At 36.1% G+C, this 12,191-nt stretch overlaps 1 protein-coding gene across 2 annotated transcripts in view; it reads left to right on the plus strand.

Annotated features, from left to right (window-relative positions):
• LOC117104802 (probable tubulin polyglutamylase TTLL9) overlaps positions 1-11,784 on the plus strand; it is a 20,223-nt gene extending 8,439 nt beyond the window's left edge. For both annotated transcript variants that reach the window (XM_033245649.1, XM_033245650.1), the window contains exons 6-13: positions 1,490-1,624; positions 2,780-2,920; positions 4,395-4,482; positions 5,849-5,970; positions 7,000-7,133; positions 8,628-8,741; positions 10,248-10,372; positions 11,304-11,784. In XM_033245649.1, the coding sequence (XP_033101540.1) occupies positions 1,490-1,624; positions 2,780-2,920; positions 4,395-4,482; positions 5,849-5,970; positions 7,000-7,133; positions 8,628-8,741; positions 10,248-10,372; positions 11,304-11,374 (930 nt within the window). In that variant the 3' untranslated portion in view covers positions 11,375-11,784. The remainder of the gene's footprint in view (positions 1-1,489; positions 1,625-2,779; positions 2,921-4,394; positions 4,483-5,848; positions 5,971-6,999; positions 7,134-8,627; positions 8,742-10,247; positions 10,373-11,303) is intronic.
• Positions 11,785-12,191: the final 407 nt, after the last annotated feature.

A 12,191-nucleotide genomic window follows, 5' to 3' on the forward strand; every position in this document is an offset into this window, starting at 1 on the left:
CAGTACAAATTGTTAATACAAAATGCTTCATTACCTGTTTTAAAGAGCAGAAATGATTAATTTCCTGGAGTGAAAGGACGCATGCGCTTAATATAGCGCCCTCATTTTTTTCTCTTTTGACAATAACGACAACAAATATTTTTTCTTTCTTTACGTAAGGGGTTCCTTGTTTGGGGAATTATTCTTTCTTTATCCTAAAATGCACTCTCATTACAAATGTAATTTCCAGAGTGGTTCAGTTAAAAACAAATGTAGATATAAAATCAAATGATAAACTATAATGAAATATATAATTACAACAAGCACAGAAAATTAAAAGTTTTTCAATTTAAAGGTAAAAGGGAATTTTAATAAGTTAGGTAATTAAATAACATTTAAAATAATGTTTTTAAGGTAGATGTTGACGTATCTTTAAGGTCAGTTATACTGTAATATGATTGGGCAGAGAATTGGGTCATTCCATGCCAACTCAACAAATTTTAAATTTTTTACCATCTCAGATTTTTTTGAAACTCGGATATAATATGCACCAACATGTCTAACGAACAAACCCACAATTCGACTTGCCAATTCCAAGTCGTTTAGAAGTTACGCCAATTTGAAATTTCGGGTTCATACCCCTTTTTAGCTCTCAATTATGACATATTTGTAAAGTTGGATTTTCAATTAGCCATAACTTCAAATAGAATAGTTGCTGATAAGTCTGACAGTGGAGTCCCGATACCGAGGGCTCCACTGGAGCCTAGCTCAGAGTTCCTAATAAAATCCCTGGTAGGTTTCTTGGGAAGTGTTTTTATAACTTAGTATGGCCCAAAATTATGCTGTTAGCCCACAATATTAGGGAGTAGCAATCAAAACAATGTTATTTGTAGGCAAATTTATACTATTTTTGTCTGATGACCCAGTTATGGGGTTGGAGGACAGGGGGGACCAGGCCTATTTGAATTTTTCCCCTCTGACCTCTAGAAGTGGGGGAAAAAAATCAGAAATATGCTTTATTCATGTAATTTGCTGGTTTAAATGCCTTTTGTATAATAGACCTTTCAAGATTGTCAATTAAATTTTCAACTGACCAATCACAATAAGGTGCCAGTAGCCTTAAGCCGGTTTTCCACTAGGCAAATTTATTTGTGCAAGTCGAAAGTGTCAGTTCATGCGTACGCGCATTCACGTTTCTATCGGAGTTTTCGCTTCAGTGAAATTGGTAGTTCAAAATGTTTCTACTTTTTGTGAAACAAAATAAAATGCGCAACCAATCAGAGCTCAGGAAGCAAACCAACACTTTCCATTTTTTGCGAATAAATCTAACTAGTGGAAAACCGGTTTTAGTTTTCTCTGCCGGTGCTCCAAAAAGATATCTTTGCATGATTAAGTAGTAAAAACAAAGTTTATCAGTCGTACTTAGTCAATTTCACAATCTGAAGACCCACATTTTATAAACAACACTTTTTTACAAACCTTTTCTTAATTCCTCTCTCCAACTTTTCAGTCAGAATATCATATGTTTGTGGATGAGTTTAAGAGATGTCCAGGCTCCATATGGATCATGAAACCAGTGGCGAAGTCCCAAGGCAAGGGTATCTTCTTATTCAGAAAGCTCAAAGACATTACAGACTGGAAAAAGGTGAGATCGCAGAGAAAACAAAAATTGACTCGCATGACAAATGTTTAGCTCTGTACAGACTATGATATTTTTGTGGACCAAAAACTGTTGTATGCCCATATATAGTCATGATGTGCCTATATATGGTCAGGATGTGATGTCATCATTGCCATTTGTAGGCATAAATGTTCTTGCACATAAAATTTGATAGTTTGAAGAGGGCTTTACACAGTGGCCAGTGCATTTATAAGTTTTTAAATTATTCAAGAAATATATATTCAAATAAAACACATTTGCTGAAAATTATGTCTGTTATATAAAGCGATTGGAAATCATTTTGATAGCTGTCCAACCATTTGTGAATATAATTTGATTTTAAAAATCTATACAGCAATGTTTGCCATTCTGCTTGTTGTCAAGTGTGGCTAAGTGCCAGTGATGCATGGACAAGACTGCTAGATGCTGATTGGCTGAATGTTCTGTATTTACTAGACATGCCCTTTTTTGTCATTTCAAGTGCATTGTCTAGGTGAATCTGCTTCCATTTTAAATTGAACGGTATCCTTAATAATGGAAGTTATTTGAAACTTGATGAAAGCTTTTTTTACAAAGTGCATAATCTACAATTAGCCAGCAGTGTATAGCATTATATATACTTTAGCAAAGCTCATGCCTACATCCAGGGCAGTTTGAAGCATTCGAAAAATACCCTCCTTTTCCAGAAATATCTTTTTATATTGTTAGTGCCTAACTGTGGTGTGGCTGCAAGGGGCACAGCTAGGGTAAAATTTGAGGATGTCAAGCCTTGCGAGCGCAGCGAGCAACTAGGCTGGGGACCTGAGGGTCAACATTTACTTCTACTAATCGGGATATTTTAAAATTGTTAAAAGGACCTCCTTGACCCTCCCTCTCTTCTCTGTGTGTATTACTGGCAAACATGAACTAATGTGTTATATGAAATCTGTTTCATTTTTAATCATCTAATATAGTGTTCCACAATTTTTTTGTTTAACACTTAATAGTAAATTTAAAATTGAACTGTGACCCACTCACCCCTTTATGCAGACAGTCAGGAAGAGCCTGGCCTATAATGTGTTTATGTTATGCAACAAATGTATTAGAGACAAGAATTATGTATGTTTTTAATCATGGTTTGTTTTTCTTTATTACCAACAGAGTGATGTTTATCGTATCCGAGATGACAAAACCGATGACAAGGAGCCACCAGAGACATACATAGTATCTCGCTACATCGAACGACCATATCTTATTGGAGGGAGAAAGTTTGACATTAGAATTTATGTGCTGGTCACATCAGTGAGTGTTTCAACCGTTCGTCATCATGAAGTTATGTTGCTGTGAAAAACTCTTTAGCGGTTATTAGGGATAAATATTTTTTAATATTCAAAAACTGGGGGAAAAAGGGGCGTAACCACCCTCTTTCCACCTACAACATATCAAAAAATGTTTTCTCAGGAGCCTGGCTTTTACTCTCTGTCTTGTGATGCCTTCCTTCTTATTGGTATGAGATGCCCTGTTAGCATTTAGAATATATATTCGATGGCATCATTATAATAAATATATATAGGTCGATTAAAAATAGTGCCGTCACTCCGAAGATGATGTTCGTGTAATGAACATCAAAACTGTTAGTAGTGGTCAGTTCAAGATACTTGAAAATTCCACACACACATATATATATATATATATATATATATATATATCTGTCTCTTATACACATCTGTCGGTCAGGCATTTAGTCACACATTATGGTATTTATAAAAAGGTAAAATGAAGGTGAAAAATCAGAATAAATCTAAATTGTGATTAATAGAGGTTAAATATTTAAACAAGTTTACATCACTGAATGATTAGAAAGATGATTGATTGATCGAAGGATTGATTGATAGATCAAAACCTATAATGTTAGACATAAACAATTATAAACTATCATGAAAATTTAACATAACTATTATAAAGGTAACAGCATGATTTTATGAATGATCTTTAAGTTGACACTAAGTAATACTTAGTGTCAATTTTCCTGTAGTTACCATAAAAAAAATCATGAAATTGTCCAACATAGCACGGTCTATGTAGTCCTCATCATCACAGTCAAATATTGCCAGTCCACTGCAGGACAAAAGCCTCAGCATGCTGCCTTTTATTACTGTAATATATTTCTTGCTTTGCTACACCAACTCACACCACCCCAGTACAGATCCTTTCCATCTCTCTGTTTCTTTCTTTGTCTTCCACTGATCCCTTTTCTCATCAATGTTGTCCAGACTGTTAGAGCTCAGCTGTATACAGCACCTATTGTCAATACACATTTAATCATTATTCTCATTTTCCTTTTTCCATTTGAAAGAGAAACTCTGAATTATTATCACTGCTTATTTGTGTAAATTGTATATTTTTAATCACTTTTGTGTCTGTTTATAAAGGTGTTTTTATAGAGATTTGATTGTTTTATCTTAAAGTGCCTTCTTCTTCTGCAAGTTGTTCCTCCCGGCTTTAGATAAGGAAAAGTCATCATTGCAATATGTGTGTGTTGATAATATTACTAAATGCCTATAAGACACACACCACCCCACTCATTTCTTCTTTGTAAAAGTCATCCATCCTCTGCTCCCTGAGGTTGAGTTGCTTAAATCATTGGATCGGCTTTTGGATTCACTCAACGTGTATGAGTGATGTTGATAAAGGAAACTTGTTGTCATGTCACATGATGTACTGTGCATTGTAATTGTTAATAATCTTGTACTTTGTTTTAAATTTTTTTTGGTAGTATATTCCATTGAAGGCATGGCTTTATAGAAGTGGTTTTGCAAGATTCTCAAACACAAGGTTCTCATTGGAGTCCATCGATGATACATGTATCCTTTGTGATATTTAATTCATGTTGATGAGAAATCATCAATGGCGGACCGTTAAGGCAAGCAAGGCATATGCAGTGCATACCCTGGCTAAAACAAATTTTTGAAAAATATAGTAGTAACAGTTTTTGCTTTTGATTTAGCATTTCTTAGCCACAATCTTCTATATAAACCTTAATTTTTCGAGTGGATTGTTTCAGTTCATTGGAATAGCAAAGTTTTTCAATGTTTGGCTAGCTATGTTCTGCATAGCTGGTTTCTAATATTAACAAATCACGTATTCAGTGAGTCAATGGAAGTCAGAGCATACCCTACAACGCTTAAATTTGCTATTGTGACAACCGTGTGGTTGCGTCAGAATAGCCAATTTAACACTGTAATGGAAGCAGTGCTTCCAAGAGTATGTGTACATGCTTTTCTTCTCACAAATTGGGACCTCCACTGCCAATCAGGTGATCCTGTATAGTAGTAGGCTTACAAACTTTTCCTACTAGCAGGCCCTAGCAGCAGTGGCGTAGGATCTTGAAATGGAAGGGAGCTGATGGGGGTGAGAAGGTAAAGTGGGGATCGGTCATTAGGTGAGGCGGCTAACTTGCAAAATAAGGTGATTTGAGGTGATTTTTATTTTTAAGTGGGAGAGACGTGCGCGACCCTTGCACATCCTAGATATGCCAATACTTAGCATACCCTGCAATTTACCCTACGGTCCGCCACTGAAAATCATATGTGTTTATATCTGTTTGTTATTATTATGGGCCAAATTCATACTTGAAGGCTCAGCTCAATATTTTCAGGAAAACAGTGGCGTATCTAGTAATATTGAAATGGGGAGGGCTGATGGGGCACGAAGGTGAAGTGGGTGCTCGATGGTTAAATCAGTCGAGTTGGCGAGTGGTAAGGCAGGGGCACCACTAACTACATCCTTAATATCGGTGCTGATTCAAGCCACTTCTAGCTAACCCAGGGTTTAGTTGGCAGAACCAAGTCTCCTCTCAGAAGGAGGATAAATGGAGGTCGTGTACACATCTGCCTCATGTCTCGTGTCTTTTCAAAGAGTAGGTGGTTATCCCAATCTAAATACTACGGTTCATTTCAGGTCCTGTCGTGGAATGAGTGAACATGTAGGTACTGTAAGCGCTTCTTTACGGGGCGGCTGGATAGTCATGGCGGACCATGCCCATACGCAATTTATCACAATGACACTGCGAATGTAATATTCTACCATTACCTAGATATGCCACTGCTAAAAAGTACTGGATTATTTGGGGTACTCTACATATATTAGGAAAATTTATGTTTTATGTAAGTCTGTCAAACATATTATTGGTTAAGAAAAAGTCATTACCCTTAACAGTATTCATTACAGATGTTCATTTGACAAATGTTGCTGTTCAGAAGACGGCGCCCGACTACGATCCAGAGAAGGGTTGTAAGTGGTCAATGCAGCAGCTAAGACAGTACCTGACAGCAAGATATGGGATTGAGACCGTAAGAATATGCACCATTTTTGTCTGAATTTCCAAAGACATTTCAGATGTGTCAGTCTTTGTTCAACCAGAAAGCTTGAAAAAAGAATTATTATTTAAATTACTTGCAGTTGGTATATATTTATAAATTTCTGTTATTATTATTATTATTATTATTATTATTATAATTAATATTATTATTATTATTATTATTATTATTATAATTTTTATTATTAATAATAATAATGGTATACTTAGATAGCGCATTATTGTTAAGCCCTCTATGTGCTTCACATTATCATTACCCCTGTCATTGGATTAAACACTTATAGAACACAAACTCAAGCTTCCTGGGGGAGCAGCTACATCAGCGCATTTTGGCATTTAACCCTACCAGTACCCACTTATTCTCCTGGGTGGAGAGAAGCAATGCAGATAAAGTGCCTTGTCCAAGGACACAAGTGAAATGCACAGTGACGGATTGAAACCACAAACTCGAGATTATTATAATATTATTATTAATATTATGATTATTATTATTATTATATTTTATGTATCATATACTGTCCACCTTGCTTGCTGAACATTGCTTTCATTTCCATTATTCTATTTTTTGTTCACCCCTTGTATACCTGGGTACACCATTGATTGTGATTTCATAAAGATCACAACACAACCAGTACAGAGAGATACCCTCGGACTACGACCAACAATCTGGCCTTGTATCATCAAGCACTCACAAAGAGATGGATTCATCAGCGCATGGTTGTTTGACGATCAGACAACATCACATGATGCAGTGTGTGTGTGTGTTGGGCTTTATTAAAATACTACCGACAAAAATTTGGTACTGTAGATTCCACCCTCTAATTGCAAAAGAAAACTAGCGCAGCAAATCCTTGATGAGCAAACTTGCCCCTGGTCAAAATCTTTTTATTTTGAATTTTATTTCATCACATTTATTATGACAGTGACCGATTACAGAATGTCTTGATATTTATATAATATAATGATCAAACATCATGATAAGTTTTGTTATTGTTTGTATAAGGTGGAGAAAACATTTCAATTGATGAATGATATCTTTATATACTCGCTGCAAAGTGTGAAGAAGGTGATGATAAATGATAAGCACTGCTTTGAGCTGTACGGTTATGACGTCCTTTTAGATGTGGATCTCAAACCGTTAAGTATCAACTTGCTACTTCTTCTAAAGTTGTTTCACTATTAATATAAATTGATGGCTTACACTATTTTAGGTAGATGTGGATGTAAAACCATAACAACTTTTACTATTTCTTTTAAATAGTTGTGCATTAAATTGATGTCTTCTTACCATCTTTTGTCCTTGTTACTTTACTGTTTGATATAACATGATACAGTAAAATGTATGATGTGTTTGCCTTAATATTCTACTGCCATTTTTATCTGTGGGACTTACACACTTCTGCTGTATCTGGTCTGTTGTACTTGAAAACTCTACCAAAGATAAAACTGTCATAATTGTTCTTAACTTTATAAGTACCTCACACTTGTCCCATGATGTTGATGAGAGAGAGCAGCTTAGCTCAGTCAGCTAATGTGGTGGTAGCCACTGTGTAATGTGGTGGTAGCCACTGTGTGTGCGCTGAAGCGTGGAGATCTTTAAGTCCCAGGTTCAATTCCCATCGCTGCCTTTCCTTGTGTTTCAGCTGGAGGGCTGAAATATAAGGAAAAATAGCGCACCTTAAAAAAAAAAAAAAATAGCGTCTTTTGGATGAGACATTTAAGCCGTTGGTCCTGTGTACATTTATGGCCCATGTGCACGCAGAACGCAGTATACTCTTCAGAAAAGAGATGGGGATTTTCTCCCGGTGCACTGCCCATTCACCACCAGAAGGACCCCAATGGAAATATGTCTTCTTCTAGACTTTCGTGGGCTAATCTTGGTATTTACTCTGAATAAATACAATGCAATCCAATCCAATCGATGGACAGTTTACCTCATTTCCAAGCTGATTACAAACTTAGTATCAAACCGGTCTGTCTTCTTCTTTTCACATATGCATTGTAAATTATAATATTTATTTACAAGTGCAGGTATAAAGCATTACTTTCACACAGGTGTTAGGGTTACTTGCAGGGAGGGCCACGTGAAGGCTGCTTTAAATCCTTCCCGGTCTGTCAATAGTATGTAACCAATTAAAAACAAATCATGATTAATTAATGTAAATTTTTTAGTATGTTAGCCATTTACAACAAAGCATCATCTACCGGTCAAACAGATAAACACTAAATTACCAATATATCATACTTCCACCCAGTTATGCAATTGAATGTTGGAAAACAGTATTGCTCTACAAAAATTAACATTTGTAATGGCAACCTTAAAAACCAAAACTTAACAATATATAAATAAAATTTATTACAACTTATTACACTATCAATTTACCCCTTAAACAATTTTTCTATGGTGGTGAGAGGACAGATGGTGTTTTTTTGGTAGTGGTCTTCGTTCTTGTCCAGTCTGGACTCTATTCATGTAGGTCTAATTTATCACTCTCCATTCTCAATCCCGTCTTTAAAAAGGTAGTATAATTTATCAGTAGCCAAGACCTTATGTTTCTATGACATAACAACCTCATAATTTGTTTTGATTGGTCAGCAGTGTAATATAATTTAACAACTTTTCTCATCCAGGTGGTTAATTGAGATAAATGCGTCACCGTCTCTAACAGCTAGTAACCAGGAAGATTATGAGCTAAAGTATGGACTTTTAGAAGATGTCATCTGTATTGTAGATCAAGAGAACAAGTAAGTTTGTGAATTTCTGCATTGTAAGTCAGGAAAACAAGTGTAGTGTTGACTGCAATTAGTTTCCACGATTCAGAACTTTATTACTATTAATATCATCATCACGGGGGTGGCGCCAGAATTTGCCCGACGGGGACCGAGGTACCCTACGGGGGGGGGGGTCATGACGAGGGGCCAGCTTTCCCCGACGAAATAAAAGTGGACATGGTTGAGCTTCAATAAAAAGGTTCCATAAGTGGCCCAGATGGTGAAGCCCCCATAAACATTTTGACAATTTAGGTGTTTCAAAGGCGTATTTAATCGATTTTGGAGTACACTAATATGTAGAAAATACATACAATTTTTTTCCTCCCCAGCGAATTGTGCTTTTTCTCCCCGACAGGGGGGGGGGGGGGGGGGGGGGGGCGGCCCTTGTGCTCTCCACTGGCGCTACCCCTGTATCTGCATTACCACCATTATCATCATCGTTAATTTCATCATTATCGTCATCATCATCAACCTCATCATCATCGTCATTTAATTATTCTGTCATTTTTTGTCTTGTCTTTTGTGGGATCATCCAACTTTTATTCATCATCATCATCATCAATGTCATCATCATCAACGTCACTATCATCGTCATTTAATTATTCTGTGGTTTTTTTTTCTTGTCTTGTGCGGGATCATCTCACTTTTATTTCTCCATTCATCAAATGCTTAATTTAAATGTATGCTTTACAGATTACGATATCTACCATAATGTTTAATTATAAATGCATATACCGTAATTGAGAATGTTTTTTTTTTTAAATAAATGATAATAATTATGATAATTTGTATTGATAATGACAGTCTTACTTGGAATTAGCAGGGCTGGAAAAAGTGCGGGACCACGTGACCGGCGGTCAGAGGCATTGACCTTTAACCCGGAGGCATTTAAAAGCCTGCCAATTAGTTGTATACATGTGGTTGAGATAGTGCTTGCCTGCCAATCCCAAGGTCCTGGGTTCGATTCCTGTCAGTGTTGCTAAATGTTTTTCTTACAACCAAAATAACCCCACTTCCTCATATTGAGATTAAGTTTGTGTAAAGCGTTGTTTGTGTGTGTGTGTTTATTTTGTCTTGGGAAAATAGCTTGTCACCTACAAGTAGTAGAGTGATATATTCGCTATTGACAATGTTTGGTGCATGTGCTGTGTGCCTTAATGAATTAAATAAGTAAACAGATTTAAAGTATCTGCTGTAGAGTACTTATACATTAATGTATAGAATTCTATAGAATGTATTTTCTCCGTAAATAATTTACTAGATTCCAATTTACATTTATGTTCATTGATCTGGTTTTATTACTTCTCAACATACAAAATAATGAAATTAATTTAACATCCCTACTGTACATGTATTTGATAGAGAGAATACATTAGATTATACATTATATTTCTAAGTACAACAGATGCTACTCTTTTTACCACATTTATGTTTATGTTGTTTATCAATTTTTTTTTTTATCACTTCTGTGATTATTAGGTTGACTGGCAAGGAGAAACGTATTGGTGGGTTTGATCTGATGTGGAATGAGGGTCCTGTGCTTGCGGACGATGGCGGAGCGGATTGCATCAATCCACCAACATACTCAACAAATACATTCCTAGGTAGGGCTTAGTCTGTTACTTGTGGTAGTGCTGGATCGAAATAGAGGGGGGCTCAGGTAGGGACTTCTACAGATGGATGGTTTAAACCACCTCGACTTCACCATGTTTAAAGTGGAAGTACAAAACTTTATGGATTTAGCACCTCTAGATGGCTGGAAATTTGCCTCTTAGACCTAAATTTTAATTTTTTACTTTTGTTTTCAATTTTTTTCCACTAAGCTTTGCCCCTTTTGATATTGTTGTCCCACAAAATGACACTAAAAATATCACACACATACATTTGTGGGACAACACCTTTGTTTGTAGGACACATGCATATTCATGTGCCCTGTTTTGATTGGTCAGTTGTTAAGTATGATTGACACTCTATGAAGGTCCTTCAAGGTTGTTTGTAACACTCTTAGGACCCTGGACTCCTTGAATTGGATTGGATTGGATTTATTCGGTGTAAACACCAAGGATAGCCCATGAAAGTCTAGAAGAAGACTTATTTCCAGTCTGGTGGTGATTGGGCAGTACACCGTGAGACAATTCTCACTCTTTTGCGAAGAGTGTACTGTGTTCTTTAACATGCACATGGGCCATAAATGCACACGGGACCAATGGCTTAAACGTCTTATCCGAAATACGGTGCGCTATTGTAACTCGTATTTCAGCCCTCCAGCTGAAACACAAGAAGAGGCAGCGATAGAAATTGAACCGGAGACTTAGAGATCTCCACGCTTCAGCGCACACACAGTGGCTACCACCAGATTAGCCGACTCAGCTAAGCTGTTTGTTATATATATTAAGACCCTGGATTACTGTCTTGCAAAAAACAGGATTGTTTTTACTGATGAACATCCACAGGTGGAGAGTTACAAGTACAAGCATTGATTAGGTCATAGGTTCACAATGTAATCAAAAGGTGGATTTTCCTTGTTTATTTCAGGTTGCCATAATGACAGGAAGACCCAGCTTCAACAACTTAAGAAACAGCTAGCTGCTGCCAAGAAGCATTGAGAATTGAGCAAAATCACAATAACCATTCAAGCAGCACCTCATACTATCTTTTAAAATTACAGGTCTCCCTCTAACTAAAGACCCTTCCAATTAAAGACCTTTAGTCCTGAAGTAAAAAATATCTTTATTCTAATTAGAGACCAAAACTGCTGAAGACCTTGGAAACCCAGTCCCAAAAGTGGTTTTTATTTGGAGGGAGACCTGTAGTTAGGATTTGAAATTGTCTGATGCTAATAATTTAGGTCGAAAATAATGGAGACCCATATGGAAATGTTGATGTCATACCACATCCATATATAGGCATATGACATTATATGTGGCAAAGACAAGCCAAACCAGTCACTTGTCGCAAAAATCGATTTTGAGTTATTAATACAGGGTTAAAGAGTAAAATAAAAGCTATAAAATGCTAAAAAAATCATTCAAATCTGACATTTCCTTATGAAGTTACAAGCATTTAAGCATACAGCTGTTTAAAGAACAATATATGAGAAATCAGCCTTCAAAGTTTATGATTTCAGGCATTTCTCATGCAGAAACTATCATAAAATCTTTAAAAAGTGTTGTTTTAACATTAAAATTGGGAAAAATAACAGCACAGCATGATGTATAGATACATAAACCTCAGTTTAGTGAAATAAAATAGATTTTTAAAAATTTTACATTCTAGCATGTTTTTGTTATTTTCTCTGAAACACAATTTGCGACGAGTGACTGGTTTGGCTTGTCTTTGCCACATATGGTGAATATCTCTGTTCATATTAAAGCTTTAATGTAACATAGAAGAAAATGTGTATAATGAAATAATATGTAGAAA

Source organism: Anneissia japonica, unplaced genomic scaffold (assembly GCF_011630105.1).
Source record: "Anneissia japonica isolate Jap-2015-1 unplaced genomic scaffold, ASM1163010v1 scaffold2834_len698180_cov181, whole genome shotgun sequence".
NCBI classification, from domain to species: Eukaryota; Metazoa; Echinodermata; class Crinoidea; order Comatulida; family Comatulidae; genus Anneissia; species Anneissia japonica.